Source organism: Mustela nigripes, chromosome 4 (genome assembly GCF_022355385.1).
Source record: "Mustela nigripes isolate SB6536 chromosome 4, MUSNIG.SB6536, whole genome shotgun sequence".
NCBI lineage: Eukaryota > Metazoa > Chordata > Mammalia > Carnivora > Mustelidae > Mustela > Mustela nigripes.
This window is the reverse complement of record NC_081560.1, coordinates 127,290,730-127,307,626: the sequence shown is the minus strand read 5'-3', so window position 1 is coordinate 127,307,626 and position 16,897 is coordinate 127,290,730. Positions and strand designations below refer to the sequence as shown.

Genomic DNA, 16,897 nt, shown 5'->3' with positions numbered 1-16,897 from the left:
TTGTTACAAAATTTGATTATTCAGGTGAAGATGAACTTGAATTCCATGGAGGTGAATGTCCACAATTTTCTGAAATATTTGAGTGACAATATTATAAGTACTCTGCTCTTCCACATATTCGATAGCCAGTGATGAATGATACAGACTTGTCTTTTATTTCCTTCATTTCCCCCAATTAATCTATAAATTCTCATACTTAATTTTCTGTAATTGGTGAAACTTTCTTTTGAAAAATGGAATGAAATTAAATGATATCAATCAAGGTTTATATTGCTATAGAAATAGAGTTACGGTAACATGTTTTTTAATTTTTATATAATTATATACTGTAGAAATACAGAGATAAGGTAATATGGGGGTTTGTTTTGTTTTAATCCAACCTTAGATCTGCCACAGAGTGGTTTTCTGGTATTTCTCTCCTCCAAAACTGTGTGACCTTCTAAGAATATTTAACCTATATTATTACATGAATTGGATTGTGCTAGTGGTTTTCTATAATTTATCTACCCCAGAGGAAACTTTTCTTGTCCTCAGTTTAGACACAAGGAACATAAGCTTCAAAGGTCAGGAACTTGTTCAAAGTCCAAGCTCACTGGTCGAGGGTTGGATCTGAACCCAAGGCACCTATCTCCACTGACTTCCACAGACCTAGACTGACTAGCTTGCCCTTTTGAATTCTAACATTCTAGGACTCCATTTCCCCCCACTCCCTGTATCAAATACTCTTTAGAGGAGCAAGCTGCACAGAATATTCACCTAACTAGAAACTGAACTGTAGGGGGCCTGGGTGGCTCAGTGGGTGAGAAAGCCTCTGCCTCCCACTCCCAGAGTCATGGGATCAAGCCCTACATCAGGCTCTCTGCTGAGCGGAGAGCCTGCTTCCCTTCCCCTCTCTCTGCCCACCTCTCTGCCTGTTTGTGATCTTTCAAATAAATAAATAAAATCTTAAAAAAAAAAAAAAAGAAAAGAAAAAGAAAGAAAGAAGTTGAACTGTAGGTATAGAAATCATTCTTTGTGAAGACTTGAGGTTGTATTCCTTCTTTAGGCTATTCACACTCAAACCTGACCTTCACACTCACAAACAGCCTTCAGAAAACAAATTTGATCTAAGAAAAAGAACCATGGTCCCATTGGAGCAAGTTATTCAGACATTTAATCACGTGCAGGTAAGGTGAGGCAAAGCTGATCAAGGATGATCATTTGAAAGATTAACTCATTTAGTGGGGACATGATTTCTGTCCTTTTATTTATGCTTCATTGTATTATGATCTCCATAACCATTTATATTTGCAAAGCATTTTTTTATTCTTATTGCTCTGTTGAAAAATCTCAGTTACAGAGAGAGCTGCCCCACTTTTTGCCTATAAAGAAACTAAATGAGTTACAAGGTGCTTAAGAAATGTATCATTAATCAGTGAGTTAAGGAAACTATAGCACATTAGCTTCCATTTCTTGCACAGCAGAAAATGCCACTATAATCAGGGCTTTCTGCTCATAGAGTGGACTAGTAAGAAGCCATATCACCTTCTGGACCAGGATATCTGTGTATCTGTCCATTACTCATCCACTTATCAACCACCACCCCTGTGCTAGCTGGTCTGCAAAGACACTGTGTTAAATAGTGGGCGAAGTTCATGTCTATGTGACTTCACCCCTTCTCCCCCACCCTCCTGGACCTACCTTCTAAGCTCTAAAGCAGACAGGTCACTTTGGGCAAGTCACTTCCTTTCTTGGAACTTTAGACATCCTCTTTACCAACTGCTATGTGGGCGAAATAGTTACTCACCTGCCACAAAGTTAGACATTCACTAAGTGTAAATTTTTAACGTTCTGCCTGACCAAAACTACCTGTTTCAAATATACCTCTTTCTTTTCTCTTTAATCTTATTTTCTTGTGAAAACAGTAGCAGATTAAACAGAAGGGGTATTCAGGGTCCTTTTGTAGTCTACGGCATTATCAATTACCCCAGGTAAGAAGCTCTCTATTTCTATGTCATTTTCTCCTTTAATTGTATAGCTACCAAAGGGTATAGAAAATTTTTTTAAGAAGCAAAGCCATTTAAAACTAATGGATAGTATTGCCCCATAAGCTTTTCTTCTCATAGTGAACCATCCTTTAGATGTTTTTTCATAGGATCCTCTTGTCATGTTTTTAATAATTTGGGTTCTGAGTTTTAAAGGACAGATACTGGTGAGAGTCTACTAAGACTTCACCTCCTACAGGTATCAAGTCAGAAAGTCTCCTGAACTGAGTGTGAAAAGTAACTTTCCAGGTGCCCTCCTCCCCCACCCTGGCCTACCAAGTCAGAATCTCCACAAGAGAAGGCTGGGAATCTGTGCCTTTAATAGATATCGCTGGTGTTGCTCATAATCTAGCCGGTTTGAGGCACACACAGCTGGGTTCCCTTCGGGGATGAATGGAACACAGGTATCACATTTGTAGAATTTTTGGGGGGGTTTATCTATGTCAAGAGTGGAAGCAAAGCAAAGATCCTTGGTAATACATTCCTGCTCTCTGACCTAAGTAATAAACCATTTTAAAATCTGAATACAAATAAATTCAGTCCTGGAAAGAATATTGGCATTGTTCATTTTTACATTATCAAACTTTATCACTGTTTGCCTGGAAGTCTGACTTTCCTGACATACCTTTGTAGTTTGCAACATAGAACTTTCAGATGAGTTTGACACCCTTTGAGTAAACATCCATTAAGTCAAAAGTAATTTCTCTTATAAATACATGGATGTAATAAAATTTACTGTGAATTAAAAAGTAGGAAGACAAGAGTCACATCCTACATACAATTAAAAAAAAAAAACTGTTAAAGAAGGAAACAGTAACCGGTCTCTACTACTACATATATTTTAAAGCAAGATTTAAAGAATTATGTGGTTCTTTGATTCAAAAAGTATGCGTCTTATTGATTCCCACTGAGGTCTTTGTTCAGTGGATACTAGTTGAATACCTACAATGTACCAGGCCTCAATCAGACATCAGTTAATTTAGTGTAATTTAACTGGTCACTTCACATTTTCTGAAAAGAAAATCTGATTTTAATATACACTAATAGTTTATCAAAATTATAAATAGAATAAAAATCCTCGTGATAAGGTGCTCATGATGGGGGATGAGGCCGGGGGTCAGGGTTTCCCAGTAGCTGAGTGTAGAGAGCTTTCATCCCTCCCGCTGACTCCCCTAGTCAGCTGGGTTGTTAGTTACCTGAAACACACAGCTAAGATCATTTCATGACTCTGTTTCAGTTTCCTATTTTTAAAGTGAGAAATAGAGAAAATATTGCTTGAGTTGAATCTATGAAGTGTTAATACTCTGCTATATCATTTATTATATTTATGTACATCATACTATTAAATACTAGTATTAGTATTCTTACCCATGTAGTAGTACACAAGTATACAGTCATTATAGTCATTATAATTTTCTTCTTCTTTCCCCTTCCCTGAAATTTTGTATGAATTGTATGAATTTATACAGAGACGTGTGGAGATGGGATTAGTTGATTGTGATCACATATTTTATTTTTTGCAACTTTTCCATTTAATATGGACTGGAGATTTACATATTAAAATGTACGCTTCTACCCCATTCTTTTTTACTGCACAGTATTCCATAGTATGAATATATCATAATTTAGTTAACCTTTGTCCTGTGCGATGACCAGTAAGATCTTGTGATAGGTTTTCAGGCTGTAAGAATTCCATGGTAATCTTACTGCCTGGTTTTCCCTTCGTGCTCTTGACTCTCACCGTTTCCCAGCTGTCTCCATCATTGTCTTACTTACACAGCTTTCTCTGTGCGTAATAGCCCAGGCTTCCACTCTAATTGTTAGAGATTACGCTTCTTATAAACCAATACTTAAATACTTTTTGTAGTTTTTACATTTGTATTGACTTTTATTTTCAGAAAAAAAGTTAAAGATAAGTACACACAGAAAGAGAATGTAACCTGATTGAGGGGAGGTATCTTTTCTCCATTTCATCAGGCAGAGGCCTGGGATTCTGAGTAATTCAAGAAGGCGATGTGTGTATCCTCCTGTTTAAAGAATGTTGCTTGGGGATTCCAGTGTCCGAAATTCACACAGTAGTTGTGTCTTTGGACTGAGGCTTATCTTTAAAATACCTGTTGGGGTGCCTGGGTGGCTCAGTGGGTTAAAGCTTCTGCCTTCGACTCAGGTCATGATCTCAGGGTCCTGGGAGCAGGCCTGCATCTGGCTCTCTGCTTGGCAGGGAGCCTGCTTCCTCCTCTCTCTCTGCCTGCCTCTCTGCCTACTTGTGATCTCTGTCTGTCAAATAAGTAAATAAAATTTAAAAAAAATTAAAAATAAAGTAAAATAAAATACCTTTTAATAAAATACCTATTAAAAGGGGCTCCTGGGTGGGTCAGTTGAGCGTCGGACTCTTGGTTTTGGCTCAGGTCATGATCTCATGGGTTGTGGGATCGAGCCCCGTGTGGAGCCCCGAATCTCCTTGAGATTCTATCCCTCTGCATCTGCCCCTCTTCCTGCTCACGTGCTTACTCTCTCTTAAATAAATAAATAAATCTTTAAAAAAAAACTGTTAAAAGATATCATTGAACATCAATAATTATGCAAATTTTAATGGTGACAGAGAAATTGCTAGAAGGTTTAAAAGAGTGGGTACAACACAGAGTGTCCCAGAACCACTGGCAAATCCTAAAAGACATTAGACGTCAAGTGGGGAGTTAGAACCCCAAGCTTCTCCATTTTCCACTCATCTGCTGCATCTGAGATGGACATGCTCGCTTTCTATTTGCGGTGGTTTTAATGCTTTATCAAGGGCAACAGAGCAGAAGCATGGCCTGGGTGCCCCCATGACACAAAGGGGCCACTCTTCCCAGTCCTTAGCTATTAGAGTTTCCAGGGGTGATACAGTTGTCTCCCCCTTAACTCTGCACAATTGTACATGCGGCGCTCTCTCTCTCTCTCTCTCTCTCTCTCTCACACACACACACACACACACACACGCACACACGCAGCTAAGAAGAATGTATTGCTCCAAGTTCCTCAGAAGGTGCCTCGCTGCCCCTGGTGGGTGCAGACTGATATTGAGGAAATGTCATATTCACAGGATACGCGGCTTGTTACACACAGAGTCAGGAAATTTGTCTTGTTTGAAGGATGTAATTTCACAGCACAGTCTTCCTAAACTGCTTGCACTCTGTGGAGTCCGAAACTATTTCTAAAGGAGAAGGTAATCATAAGTTTGAGGCTGAAGTAAAAAATAAAAATGTCTGCTTAGCTGAGGCTGATGGCTTACACAGCAACTGAAACAAATGATCAGAACTCTCTCGGTTCTGGTAGTGAATTATGCAGCATGAATTATGAACTCTGGGAACTCAGACTTTTTAAAATAAGCCAAACCGTGGGGAGGGAAATACATCTGCTCTGTATGGAAAACTTTGATTTTGTCAATTGCTGAATAGGTGAAAACTTCTGCAGAATATTTTCCTGAGCAAATCTTTGTTTCCTTCTTGTCTTTCTATAGTAACCTTTTTTTTAATTATTTGCCTTTGTTTTATTTTCTTTCACTAAGAACGCAATATTTAGTTTTGAACAGGGCAGAGGAGAAGCAGATGGTCACGAAACAAAATAGGCCAAATTCTAGTTTCATTCTGATATGGGTGGAACCCTGTTTCTCCCATTTGCCAATTAATTTGGTGTTCCCACCTCAGAGTTTGATGGTTAATCTATAAAATGAGAAAATGTCCCTGATCCATCTATCTAACCATCCATCTTACCTTTTTATAAATTGCTAGTTCGGAATAAGCCATGATCTCAGTCCTATGATGAAGGAGGCAAACATGTTCATAGTTAAAAAAACGGCAGGACGGAGACTGTATGTTTCAGAGGTTTGAGGAGAGGGCTGTTAGGAGTAACAGCAAAAACAAAACCAACATCCCTCTCTGAAATTTGGGGATTTTCCCTTAATTTTGTAGCAAACCCACCCCAACTATGTAAACCCACTGTCTTCTTACGTCCTCACCTCCCTGGGCCCATCCCTCTCAAGTGGCCCATTGCTAATGGGCTTAGAATGTCTCTAATGCAAATTTTTCTTGTAAAAGTAGACAAATGTGCAGATGACATTTTTCCCTGAAAAGGATCAGACTCTGCGTTTTGCTCTGCATCTTCTTCTTTCCTCACTTTATATGCTTTATACCAATGAGTCACTACCAGCCTGGCTCCCCCCTCCCCTCGCATTTTTCACCTATTATTACCTCTTCGGAGACAGGTTTCCCGGTCATCATGTTAAAATAACTTCTCCCTCCCTCACCCCCATGATGTCCCCATATAACTGTCTTATCATGATACTTCCAGTTCTGCCTTACAAATTTATTTTTCCAAAAATACCCTTGGCTAGTCTCAGATATTTATGTCGTATCTTGTTTAAGTCAGTACTTCCATGCAAATTTTCAAGTTTGAGCTTTTTAATTTATATTTTTCTGACCAGTTTTCAGCTTTTGTGAATCGCCCATTTACAGTATTTTGCCATTTTCTGTTGGCTCACCTGTCATCTCTGATAACTCAGGAGCCGCCATGGGGATTGAGCCTTTCGATCCATTATGTGTTGAATGTGGCTGTTATCTTTTCTCATTTCCCTTTTGTCTTTCAAGCTATTTTTGCCATGGAAAACTTTACGTATTTATAGTCAAAATGACCTTTTAGGCTTCTGGGTTTCCAGTTATGAATACAAAAATTTCTCCTAACCATGGCTGAAACATTCTCTTGATTGTTTTATGGTAACACCTTAATTTTTTTAAGTAGTTAAGTCTTTTATCCAGTGGGAATTTATATTTATATATACTAAGATATCGTGATTTAGCTCTGTTCTGCAAATAGATTTTTATTTGTGTCAGTGCCATCTTAAATAAGACCTCTTTCCCCCACTGATTTAAGTTTAAATATATGACTTTGATTTAAATATATTCATTTTAAATACATAATATATAATATATAGAAGTAGATATATATGGACTTACATATACACCATGTATGTGTGTGTATATATATAAATTTAAATCAATTTCTTGCTCTGTTCTTATCCCTCTGACCTATTTGTCTAATTTTATATATATATTTCTTAAATTTTTATATGTCTGTCCATATAACTTTTATTATGATACTTCTAGATAAGTTTTTAAATCTTACAAGATAAACTGTCCCTCACAAAGCTATTTTTCCCAAATACTCTTGGCTAGTCTCAAATGGCTATTATTTCATATGATTTTAAAAACCATTTATTTCAGTTAAACTGACCAGCATTATAATAAAATCTGGCTTTTGGAAGAGAACCCATCGGGCTGCACTGTAGGGGATGAGTTGGAGTCAGGAGAGGCGAGTGGCAGGGAGATGGTTAGGAGGTGACTCAGTGATCCAGGCAAGGCAAAGAGGGTTCAGACAGAGACTGGCAAGAGAACAAGCCATTGCCACGTGGAATCAGCTCAACGTCCACCTCTCGATGTGAAGTATCCAGGAAAGTGAGTCGAACTATTAGACAGGAGGACTAGACAAACTAAGTCCATTACCAGAGTTAGGACAAAGGGGAAGAAGTAAGTTTGGCAGTGGACAGAAGGAATGACGTGTCCATTTGTGGACAGGTTGAGTTTGATGCATGAGGGTTATTGGTGGGTGGACAGAGATTGGAGGTGATGATATTAATCATTTGGGCAATATCTTAAAGAGGATTTCAAATAAAGTTTTAGAGCCTTTTAGACATCCTTAAGTTCTTACTTTCTTGTGAGGCCCTGCTTTTTTCTCACTCCTGCTTTGGCCGTTTGAGGGTATATTATTGTAAGTCATCACAGAAGGAGGTCTCTCTTCTTAAAGAGTAGAGAGCTCTGTTCATAGGAGGTAACATTTCAGTTTTTGAAGACATTCGTTCCTCTTCAATAGAAGCACTTTTCTACAATACTCTATATGAATAGCTTTTATAGTATCTTTACAAATCTTTAAATTATTTTTAAAGTCATGTAGCTTTCTCTCCATCCTTGAAACTCCGCTGAGACTACGGGATATGTCGTTTTTAGCTATCAACATTACACATCAGTTTATCTTAAGGTATCTTAGGATAGGCTTACTCTCATGGCTTTTTCATTCATTTGTCTTTTCAGAACTTGACAGCCCAGAAGAGCTAGGGAAGAAACGGATCTGCAGGATTATCACAAAGGACTTTCCCCAGTATTTTGCCGTGGTTTCGAGGATTAAGCAGGAAAGCAACCAGATAGGTCCCGAAGGCGGAATACTGAGCAGTACCACTGTGCCCCTTGTCCAGGCTTCTTTCCCAGAGGGGGCTTTAACCAAACGGATTCGAGTGGGCCTCCAGGTAACATGTGCGACATGTTATGTAAGAGCCTGTGAGCGTTTGCTCCACTCAGAAAACAGTTGTTGTAACTCATCCTGATGGTATTGCTAATCAAAGCCCTGGGCCATTTGGGGATTCATTAACCTATTTCGAAATGAAAAGCGCTAAGTATAAAGTAAGCTTGGTGGCTTATTCAATAAAGGTACGTATTTTAGGGTTTTTCTTTTAAAAGCATCACTTGGGTCTGATGAAAGATTGTTCTGTTAACCATACGTTATTGGTATTTGGAGTGACAGGAGCTCCAAAGAGCAAATATACCATTAAAGAAACAAACCACATTTGACTTGGTTTATAAGAAAGACGCTGTTTCATAAAAATCAGTAATAAGGATACTTGCAAGCTTTCAGATTTTGATGGAAGTACATCATAAATACTGGGTTTTATCCAAACCCAGTTGGAACTTGTTTAGGTTTGGAAAGCTAACTAAACATCCTGGCAAGAGTCGTCTTTCTTACGTTTATTTGTTTCAGTTAAACCTACTGAAAAAATAAAATAATAAGGAAAGTAATTTAATTTGTGTCAATTAATATAGTCATTAATAGTTTGACTGAGGTTCTTCTTGTGAGGTTTTTTAGAGTGAAGTACTGTAAGCGCTGGGAAGGTATTCAGTTCCCACTCGGAGCTAAGGAGATGGCCTTATAGTTCAGAGCCGGGAAGTTCCCTTCAGCTGTCTCCCAAATTGAGTATCTTGCCAAATAGCAAAAAAGCCAAAAAGGAAGACATTAGGTTTGGTAATCTCGAACTGAAATCTTAAATGTGCTTTTGTTACTTACCTCTGAAGTCACCTCAGTTCTTACCTGGGCACAAATCTCCTCTGTGATGTTTTTACTGGATATCCCGCATAGGTTTAAGATACACTGGACTCAGTATTTGCTGATCTTTATTTGGATCAGCTCAAAAGACTTCTCCGTTGTGAGACTTAACTGCCTCTCTGTCACACAAGCTCGTGTCGTCCATATTCTGTTGGGGAAACACACTGACCGGTTTCTGCTACAGCATGAGGTTGTTTGGGTTCTTTTTTTACAACCTCCTAAAGTAGTGAGAAAGGATGAAGAAGAAAGACTTTTTTTTTTTTTTTTGACGGGAGAATCTGTTTTTATTTTTTTTTTTCTCTTTACTTAAAAAGTCAATTTCCCAATGAGAGAAAATGTTAACTTCCACCTAAGGTCCTTTCTCTGTCTTTAGGCCCAGCCTGTTCCTGATGAAATTGTGAAAAAGATCCTTGGCAACAAAGCAACATTTAGCCCAATCGTCACTGTGGAACCAAGAAGAAGGAAATTCCATAAACCTATCACAATGACCATTCCGGTGCCCCCGCCCTCGGGTGAAGGCGTAGCCAATGGGTACAAGGGGGACACCACACCGAACCTGCGTCTGCTCTGTAGCATCACAGGTGGGGTCCCCTTGTCCCGTTACTTGCTGCTGAGGCTAGCAACTTGCAGTGATTCTGTATGGAGATGTAAAGCCTTTGAAGCCTCCGTGCCAACTTTATGAGACTAGGAAAAAGATTAAATAAATAAAGCGTTTGACTTGTCCATCCCCTCATCTGCGATATCCCTGTACCTTCCTTTAGGATGCTGAGATCATGACTCAGTAGTAGTCGTAATAATAGTGCTCTTTTGAGGTTATTGAAATAATGCAGCATCTACTAGATCATCTGGGTCATTTCTCAGGGACCTAGGGAGAGGTGGTGGACCTTGTAACACCCTTTAGACTAAAGGAAGCTGGACAGACTTTGGAGAAGACAAGCCCCACAGAGCACCAGGCGCAGGGCAGAGCAGAGGACGTGATTCTCACCACTCAGTTCCCGAGTTTAACCAATAGACCAAATCTGCAGGGACAGGAGAACACATTTTGTGATGAGCACCTGAAATAGAGCTTAGTTCATTTAGTTAACTTACTACGATTTTTAACAGAAAGTCCTAAATTAAGATTGTTTTTCTTTGTTTTGTTTTTATGAGCAGTTTTAGTGGCTGATTCCTCTTTTTACCTTGGAAAATTAAATGATTTGGGCAGTACAAAATCTGCTGCTGCTTAGCTTTCCTGATAGTTGTCTTTTTTAAAAAATTAAAAAAAATAGGAAAGAATTACATTGTCTTTCTGAACAACAGTTATTTGCACTTATAAATTGCACTTACAAAATGCACTTGATAGCCTGTGATTGTCCATTTAGACCATCCGTTAATAGCCAGACAAACTGAAAAGTAATTTTTAAAAACTATAACGTCTTACAAGGAGATCACCATAAGGCAGTAAAAGCACAGAAGGAGAGTAGAGAGGAAGACCAACCTTAGAGCCTGCCATTGACTGAACGTGCAGAAGTTTGCAAGTTCACGGCAGTGCCGGAAGAACAGGATGATAATGCAGATTTTATCAGGAGCCCCTCCCATGATGAAGTCAACATATCTGCTCTGTTTTCCCAGGGGGCACCTCACCGGCTCAGTGGGAAGACATCACAGGAACAACTCCCCTGACCTTCATAAAGGATTGTGTCTCTTTTACAACCAATGTTTCAGCCAGGTATGGGAATAAAAGATTCCAAAAACCACTAAGGAATTCATTTTACTACCTTTTGGAAAGTGAAAGTTTTTGTGCTCAATACTAGTATGATTTTTTTTTTTTTAATTTCGATGGCACAATTGGGCCTAACTCAGAAATTTAAAATTGGCTGGCGTAAGTCATCTTACCAGCCCTCACAGGGGGCTATACGGTGCTAGACTTGCTTCTTCTAGTTTTTAGCAGTTTGTAAAAACCCATTTCTGTTGATTGTTATGGAAATCTGGACTCAAGTATTAAAGGAGGACAGCAACTTGCTTTTAACTGTTATGCTTTCAAGGAAAAAAGACCGATAGAATTTCCATTTCATAAAATTCTTGCTCCATCCAGCATAAAGTAAGACATTAAACTCTGAAGCAGGAGTGGAAAGGAAGGGTGGGGGAACAGAATCTTAAGGGAAGGAAAAGAGAGAGAGAAAAGAACCCTTAGCTTTTCCTTAGAAAATTAAAACAAGTAATAAACATAGGCTTTCTGTAAACAGAGTAAACACCTTTGTTGTTTCTTTAAATGAACAAGTTAATGTTTGGGGGTAGTTCCCTTATATGCCCCAATATTTTAATGGTGAATTTTCTTTAAGATTTGGCTTTTAAATCACCTCATTGTCATCCCCGTTTTGTTTTTGTTTTTCTCAGATTTTGGCTCGCAGATTGCCATCAAGTTTTAGAAACCGTGGGGTTAGCCACACAACTGTACAGAGAATTAATATGTGTTCCATATATGGCCAAGTTCGTTGTTTTTGCCAAAATGAATGACCCCGTAGAATCCTGCCTGCGCTGTTTCTGCATGACGGATGACAAAGTGGACAAGACCTTAGAGCAGCAGGAGAATTTTGAGGAAGTTGCCAGAAGCAAAGATATTGAGGTACCTTGTTTACACAGGTCCATTCCATTACATCCCCCAGATCTGGGGTTTTATTTTGAGGTCATAACAGCACTCACCAGAAATACCAAGCCCATTCTTGATCTCAGGTTTTTATTCTCAAATTATTTGTGTGTCTTTGAGGTTATCTTGGTTACAGTGCAGTACTAAGCAATCCACATGATGGTCTACACTTCTCTGTGGTGACTTGAGTTCTCTTATTTTTATGGTCACTGTCTTTTACACATTACTATGATTTTCCTTTTTTAAACCCAGTGTAAGTATCTGAGTAAAAAAACAAACAAAAAACCCTTTCAAAGTCTGTATGAAGAAGTGATGTCAGCACTTTCTCAAAGATGTCTAAAGTTGCTAGAATAGAACTGAATGTGTAATTCTGTCTTGTACATGTGCATGCTTTGGTTTCCAATCACAGTAGTTGAATTGTGAGCCAACAGTTATTTTTGTGGCAAATAACACCATAGAAGTAGTTTCCTAATAAGGAGACAAATGTGACATAGAAATATATCAATCAGTCTTTTAATATTATGTGACTTAAAAATCTCAAAATTCTTTCAACTTAATTTAACATTAAATTATGTATTTCTCTTATTCTAAAAGGTTCTGGAAGGAAAACCTATTTATGTTGACTGTTATGGAAATCTGGCCCCACTTACCAAAGGAGGACAGCAACTTGTTTTTAACTTTTATGCTTTCAAAGAAAATAGACTGCCATTTTCCATCAAGGTAAATCATTAACAAAGACTCTGAATTTTGAAAAAGCAAAAAATGCTCTTAGAGAATAAAAACAGAAGAGTCTAGTGATTTATTCAGTTTGTAATATCCCACCAAACTTGAATTCAGAGGAACAAGGTCAGATTTTTTTCCCGAGTGTCTTTTTGAGCCAGGAAAGCTTTATAATTAGTAACAAAGAGTCTTTACCTTTTAAACATCTCAATGATCATTTATGTTCAAGCAGATGTTTGTAAGACCAGACCATCTAGAATAGTAAAATGCATCATATCTGGTTAATGCCCAGTAATCAAATAATGGATGAAATCCAAACTCAGTATTTAAGTTCCATCTTCATTTCTGATGGAGCCCAAGGACATTCTGGAGATACCTTCCCCCTCCTCAGAGAACAGAAGGACATGGGACAACTGTTTACTGTGTTGGTTATTTGCTGTTATTATCGTTGCTAAAACCAAGGCCTTGAGGAAAACAAATTATTGGACAGGAAGCAAATGCATATAGCCCAGACTGTGTAGCAGAATGCCAGGGAAACCAGCAGGCATAGCCGTCCTGGGTCTGATTTCGGAGTTGGGCATTCTAAATCCCACTGAGTTCACACGTGACCACCGCCGTTGATCTGTAATGGTTACCGCCATCTTTTCCCTTTGCCCGCCTCCTGAAGGGCTCTGTCAGATAAACCTGTTTAATTCTTGTACAGACGGGAGTCCTCAGAAAAGTCTCTTTCTATAACTGTCAACCACCTAAATTCTTCTAGGTTAGAGACACCAGCCAAGAGCCCTGTGGTCGTCTATCTTTTCTGAAAGAACCAAAGACAACAAAAGGACTGCCTCAAACAGCTGTCTGCAACTTAAATATCACTCTGCCAGCACATAAAAAGGTATCTTTTAATACCGGTTTATTGTAAGTCTCTTCCCCTGGTCTTGGAGAAGTGGGCCCTCGGTATGCGATTAAGGAATGCTTTGTCACATGATTAAAGTTCTTGAAGCTCGAGTTTAACTAGTCTCTGTGTATAGATTGAGTCTTGTTACTGTGGTGTCAGATTCTTACGGTCTGTATGGTGGAGTCCTCTGTATATCGCTCCTGCTCCTGCCGCTAGCTTGTAGATTCTTGATTTCAAATAACGTCACACATTAATTTGCCGTGGATGTACGGTTCTTGATATTTTGTGTTGGCTTCATTTGATTTGCTTTGCTTTCTTGATTCAGCTTGCATTTTGTGCTCCCTACTCAGTCCTTTTCATATCCTGATATTCTTTTCCCTGCTGTCCATTATAATATTCCTTGTCTCTGCAATGCATCTTGGAACCAAAAGGAGACAGAGTCAGATCAAGATGATGAGGTAATATGAACACTTCTGCTTTTACTCTCTCAGAGATAGAATAAAAATTAATTCTGTATAAAAGAAGTTGCAGAGGGCTGAAGTGTGGGAACCGTATGCTATTTTTGCAGCTCTTAGCGTAAGTGAGCTGAAGGATATATACACTTTTCATGAAGAATAGTTTGCTTTTCCGCCACATGGCTATTAGATTAAGATAATCGGCTAATGATTTAAAAAGAGGAACTAACATTCTTCCAACATTTTTTAAATGTAGTAGCATGGCATGTATAAATACACATTTGTTCGTACTTTTGCCTAATATCCACTTTGTGTAACATTTAAATCAAGATCCTGAGAAACAGGAAACTTTAGTGTATAAATCAAGTTGTTCTATACTAGAAAATATGTGTCCCATGGCTACTGATAAATATTTAGTATTCTATTTAAAGATAATTATCCTGGCCATTTTTAAGGGTGTAGTGGTTCCATTTGGTTTTGAATGAATTTTTTCCTTGCAAAGGCATCTCCTGCTATTTCCCCAAGCTATAGGATAAATGGATTTTTAAAACTCCCACCTCCATAGTAATAAATAGAATCCTTATGTCTAACAAAATCGTTAACCTTTTTTTAACCTCACCTACACTCTATGCCTTTCAACATGTAGAAACAACAGCAGTAATCGGAACGAGACCCTGTGTGCCCCTTTTCCTTGAATGTACTCACATAGAGTGACTGTACATCGTGATATATGTGCTTTCAATACCAATAGATTTGGGGAGATTTACTGCTCAGCATCAGAAGTCTCTGTAACGCTCGTCTTGTATTTGTAGTCCCCTGTAGTCTGCTGTGTTGATGCTCTTACCTTTGCCAAGTGATGGTAATTTGGTTGAGACATCGGGGTGGGGTTGTAGACCCACAATAGGAAATGAACATTTTCATGAGGAAAATCCATCAGAAGAAAAATAAAGATAAACGAGGTATCCACATGCCATCCTACAGAATGTTTCAAAACTGTGAAAATGCCCCAAGGAAGTTGGACAGAGTCTCTTTTCCCTTCTCCCTTTCCAGGCCGAGAAAGCAGATCGACGACAGAGCTTTGCGTCTTTAGCTTTACGTAAGCGCTACAGCTACTTGACTGAGCCCGGAATGAGTGAGTTTCCTAACATGTTCTACTAATCTACGTGGGTTTTTATAAGAAGAGGCATTTTTTCTGTACAAACTGAATTTGGGGTCCTTTGAAAACCCAGTGACGAAAGAAAAATTGCCTGCAGGAAAATTTTATCATGAAATCTAAGTGATTTTTTTTTTTGTACATAGTTCAAAATATGAAGTAGAAACTCCCTTAGCTCATAAGTTCAAAATGTTTTTTTTTTTTAAGCACTATCTCTTTTTTAAATTAGAAACATCTATGCGTTACTTGTCTTTAAAAATCTTGATTTCCCTTGTTTGTTAACTAGGAGATATCGGGCCAATATTGATTCAAGTCTAAATATTGCTTCGGATTCTCTAAAGGGAAATATTCATTTTTATATATGTGGGATGGTAGAAGGAATGATAAAGTAACTTTGATTGTCATCTCATTTTTCTTAATATAGGTAGATCATTAGATCTTAGTCCTGATTCTCCTTCTTCCCAGTTTGCAAGAATTAGATTTTCCTACCGTCTTGAGGTAGCACTTCTATACTGATTCCTTATTTCCTCCTTCCTCCTCTTACCCCAACCCCTCCCCCACTGCCCTTTATTAAACACCAGTTCCAAGGCTAGTCTTCACTAGACTGGCTTAGTCCTTTTCTCCTCTCAGTGATTGTTTTGATTCATTGTTAAAACTGGCTTGCAAGTATCAAGGTATAAATTCACTCAGTCCTACTCACTCATCTGTCTCCCTCTCCACCTCATCCTTTCCTGTTCCCTCAGCCCTCCAGCGATTCCCTCCCCCGACAGGAGCTAAGAATGCTGAGAGCAGCACCGTGTTTGATCCATCAGAAGAGGATTTTTACAAAAATTATTGTTAAGTTAGCGGACGATTTCTAGCTACTTTTCATTACCTACCATTAACTTGCATTCAGGAGAGATTGGAAATTTACCAGTAAGAGCCACAAGTTTGGTTTTTCCCACCTTCCCTGAATTCTTGTTTCGGTGGGCCAAGATAGCACATTAAATGTGCAGCAGGAACACTTAGTTTAGAGGTCTTAGTATAATCTTCTGAGTCTAGCTCCTTGACTACTAGGGAAACTTTTGTATTCAGACACAAAATGGAGAGCATAAGAGAAATGAAATGCTACCACACTCGTGAATGGTCCTTCCGGATCTCAGTTTTTGCCTCTAGCATAAATGTCTAAATCCTTCCAGAACCACAAAGGCTAAGTTTAACCCCTATTATCACAAAGCAGGAACAGCATATGTGTATAACTAAGTGGTTTTTTCCATATGACTACATCTGCTGGGTAGAAGTTTTCTTGGGAATACTATTTTGCCTCAGAGCTAAGGCTCTCAGAGTAGCTGGTTGGGACTCCTAGGCAATGTCCTTAAGATTTTAACAATCTCCATGACCAGCTCCTTTAGGTCCAAGGCACCTCTGGGCAGGTGAGCTCCCATATGATTCTGGTCCCTAAGATATCTGGGGGGGATATATGAGTTTAAGGTGAGGTCTACGCTAAGTCAACTGAATTTTTCCCACTTGTGGAAGTATTGCTATTTTTTAGTTAGTTTCAGTTATAGTATAATACGTGGCTTATCTTCCTTGACTTTTGGTAGAAGGAAGAGGGTCCTTTTCTCTGTTTTATGAAAGGGAGCATGATGGTGGTAAACAGAAGAATGGAAAGAACTAAGATGGGACAATAAGGAAACTAAGGAAACGCTATGGCCCCTTAATTGGTATTAGAACTCCAAATGATGCAGATATTCCCTCAGTATCCTGCCCTTTCAAACCACACCGCCCCCCAAATAAAGAAAGAGTCTGGTGTAGTCCAATGCCTGACATCCAGAACCTCCCAGAAATTTTCTTTGTTATAAAGGGCAT

At 38.7% G+C, this 16,897-nt stretch overlaps 1 protein-coding gene across 4 annotated transcripts in view; it reads left to right on the top strand.

Moving 5' to 3' along the window:
• ANK3 (ankyrin 3) overlaps positions 1-16,897 on the top strand; it is a 670,694-nt gene that overhangs the window by 606,710 nt on the left and 47,087 nt on the right. For 3 of the 4 annotated variants that reach the window (XM_059397461.1, XM_059397462.1, XM_059397460.1), the window contains 8 exons: positions 8,147-8,358; positions 9,583-9,790; positions 10,821-10,917; positions 11,586-11,814; positions 12,430-12,555; positions 13,316-13,438; positions 13,873-13,899; positions 14,947-15,028. In XM_059397461.1, the coding sequence (XP_059253444.1) occupies positions 8,147-8,358; positions 9,583-9,790; positions 10,821-10,917; positions 11,586-11,814; positions 12,430-12,555; positions 13,316-13,438; positions 13,873-13,899; positions 14,947-15,028 (1,104 nt within the window). The remainder of the gene's footprint in view (positions 1-8,146; positions 8,359-9,582; positions 9,791-10,820; positions 10,918-11,585; positions 11,815-12,429; positions 12,556-13,315; positions 13,439-13,872; positions 13,900-14,946; positions 15,029-16,897) is intronic. The other variant, XM_059397463.1, reaches the window with a different exon arrangement.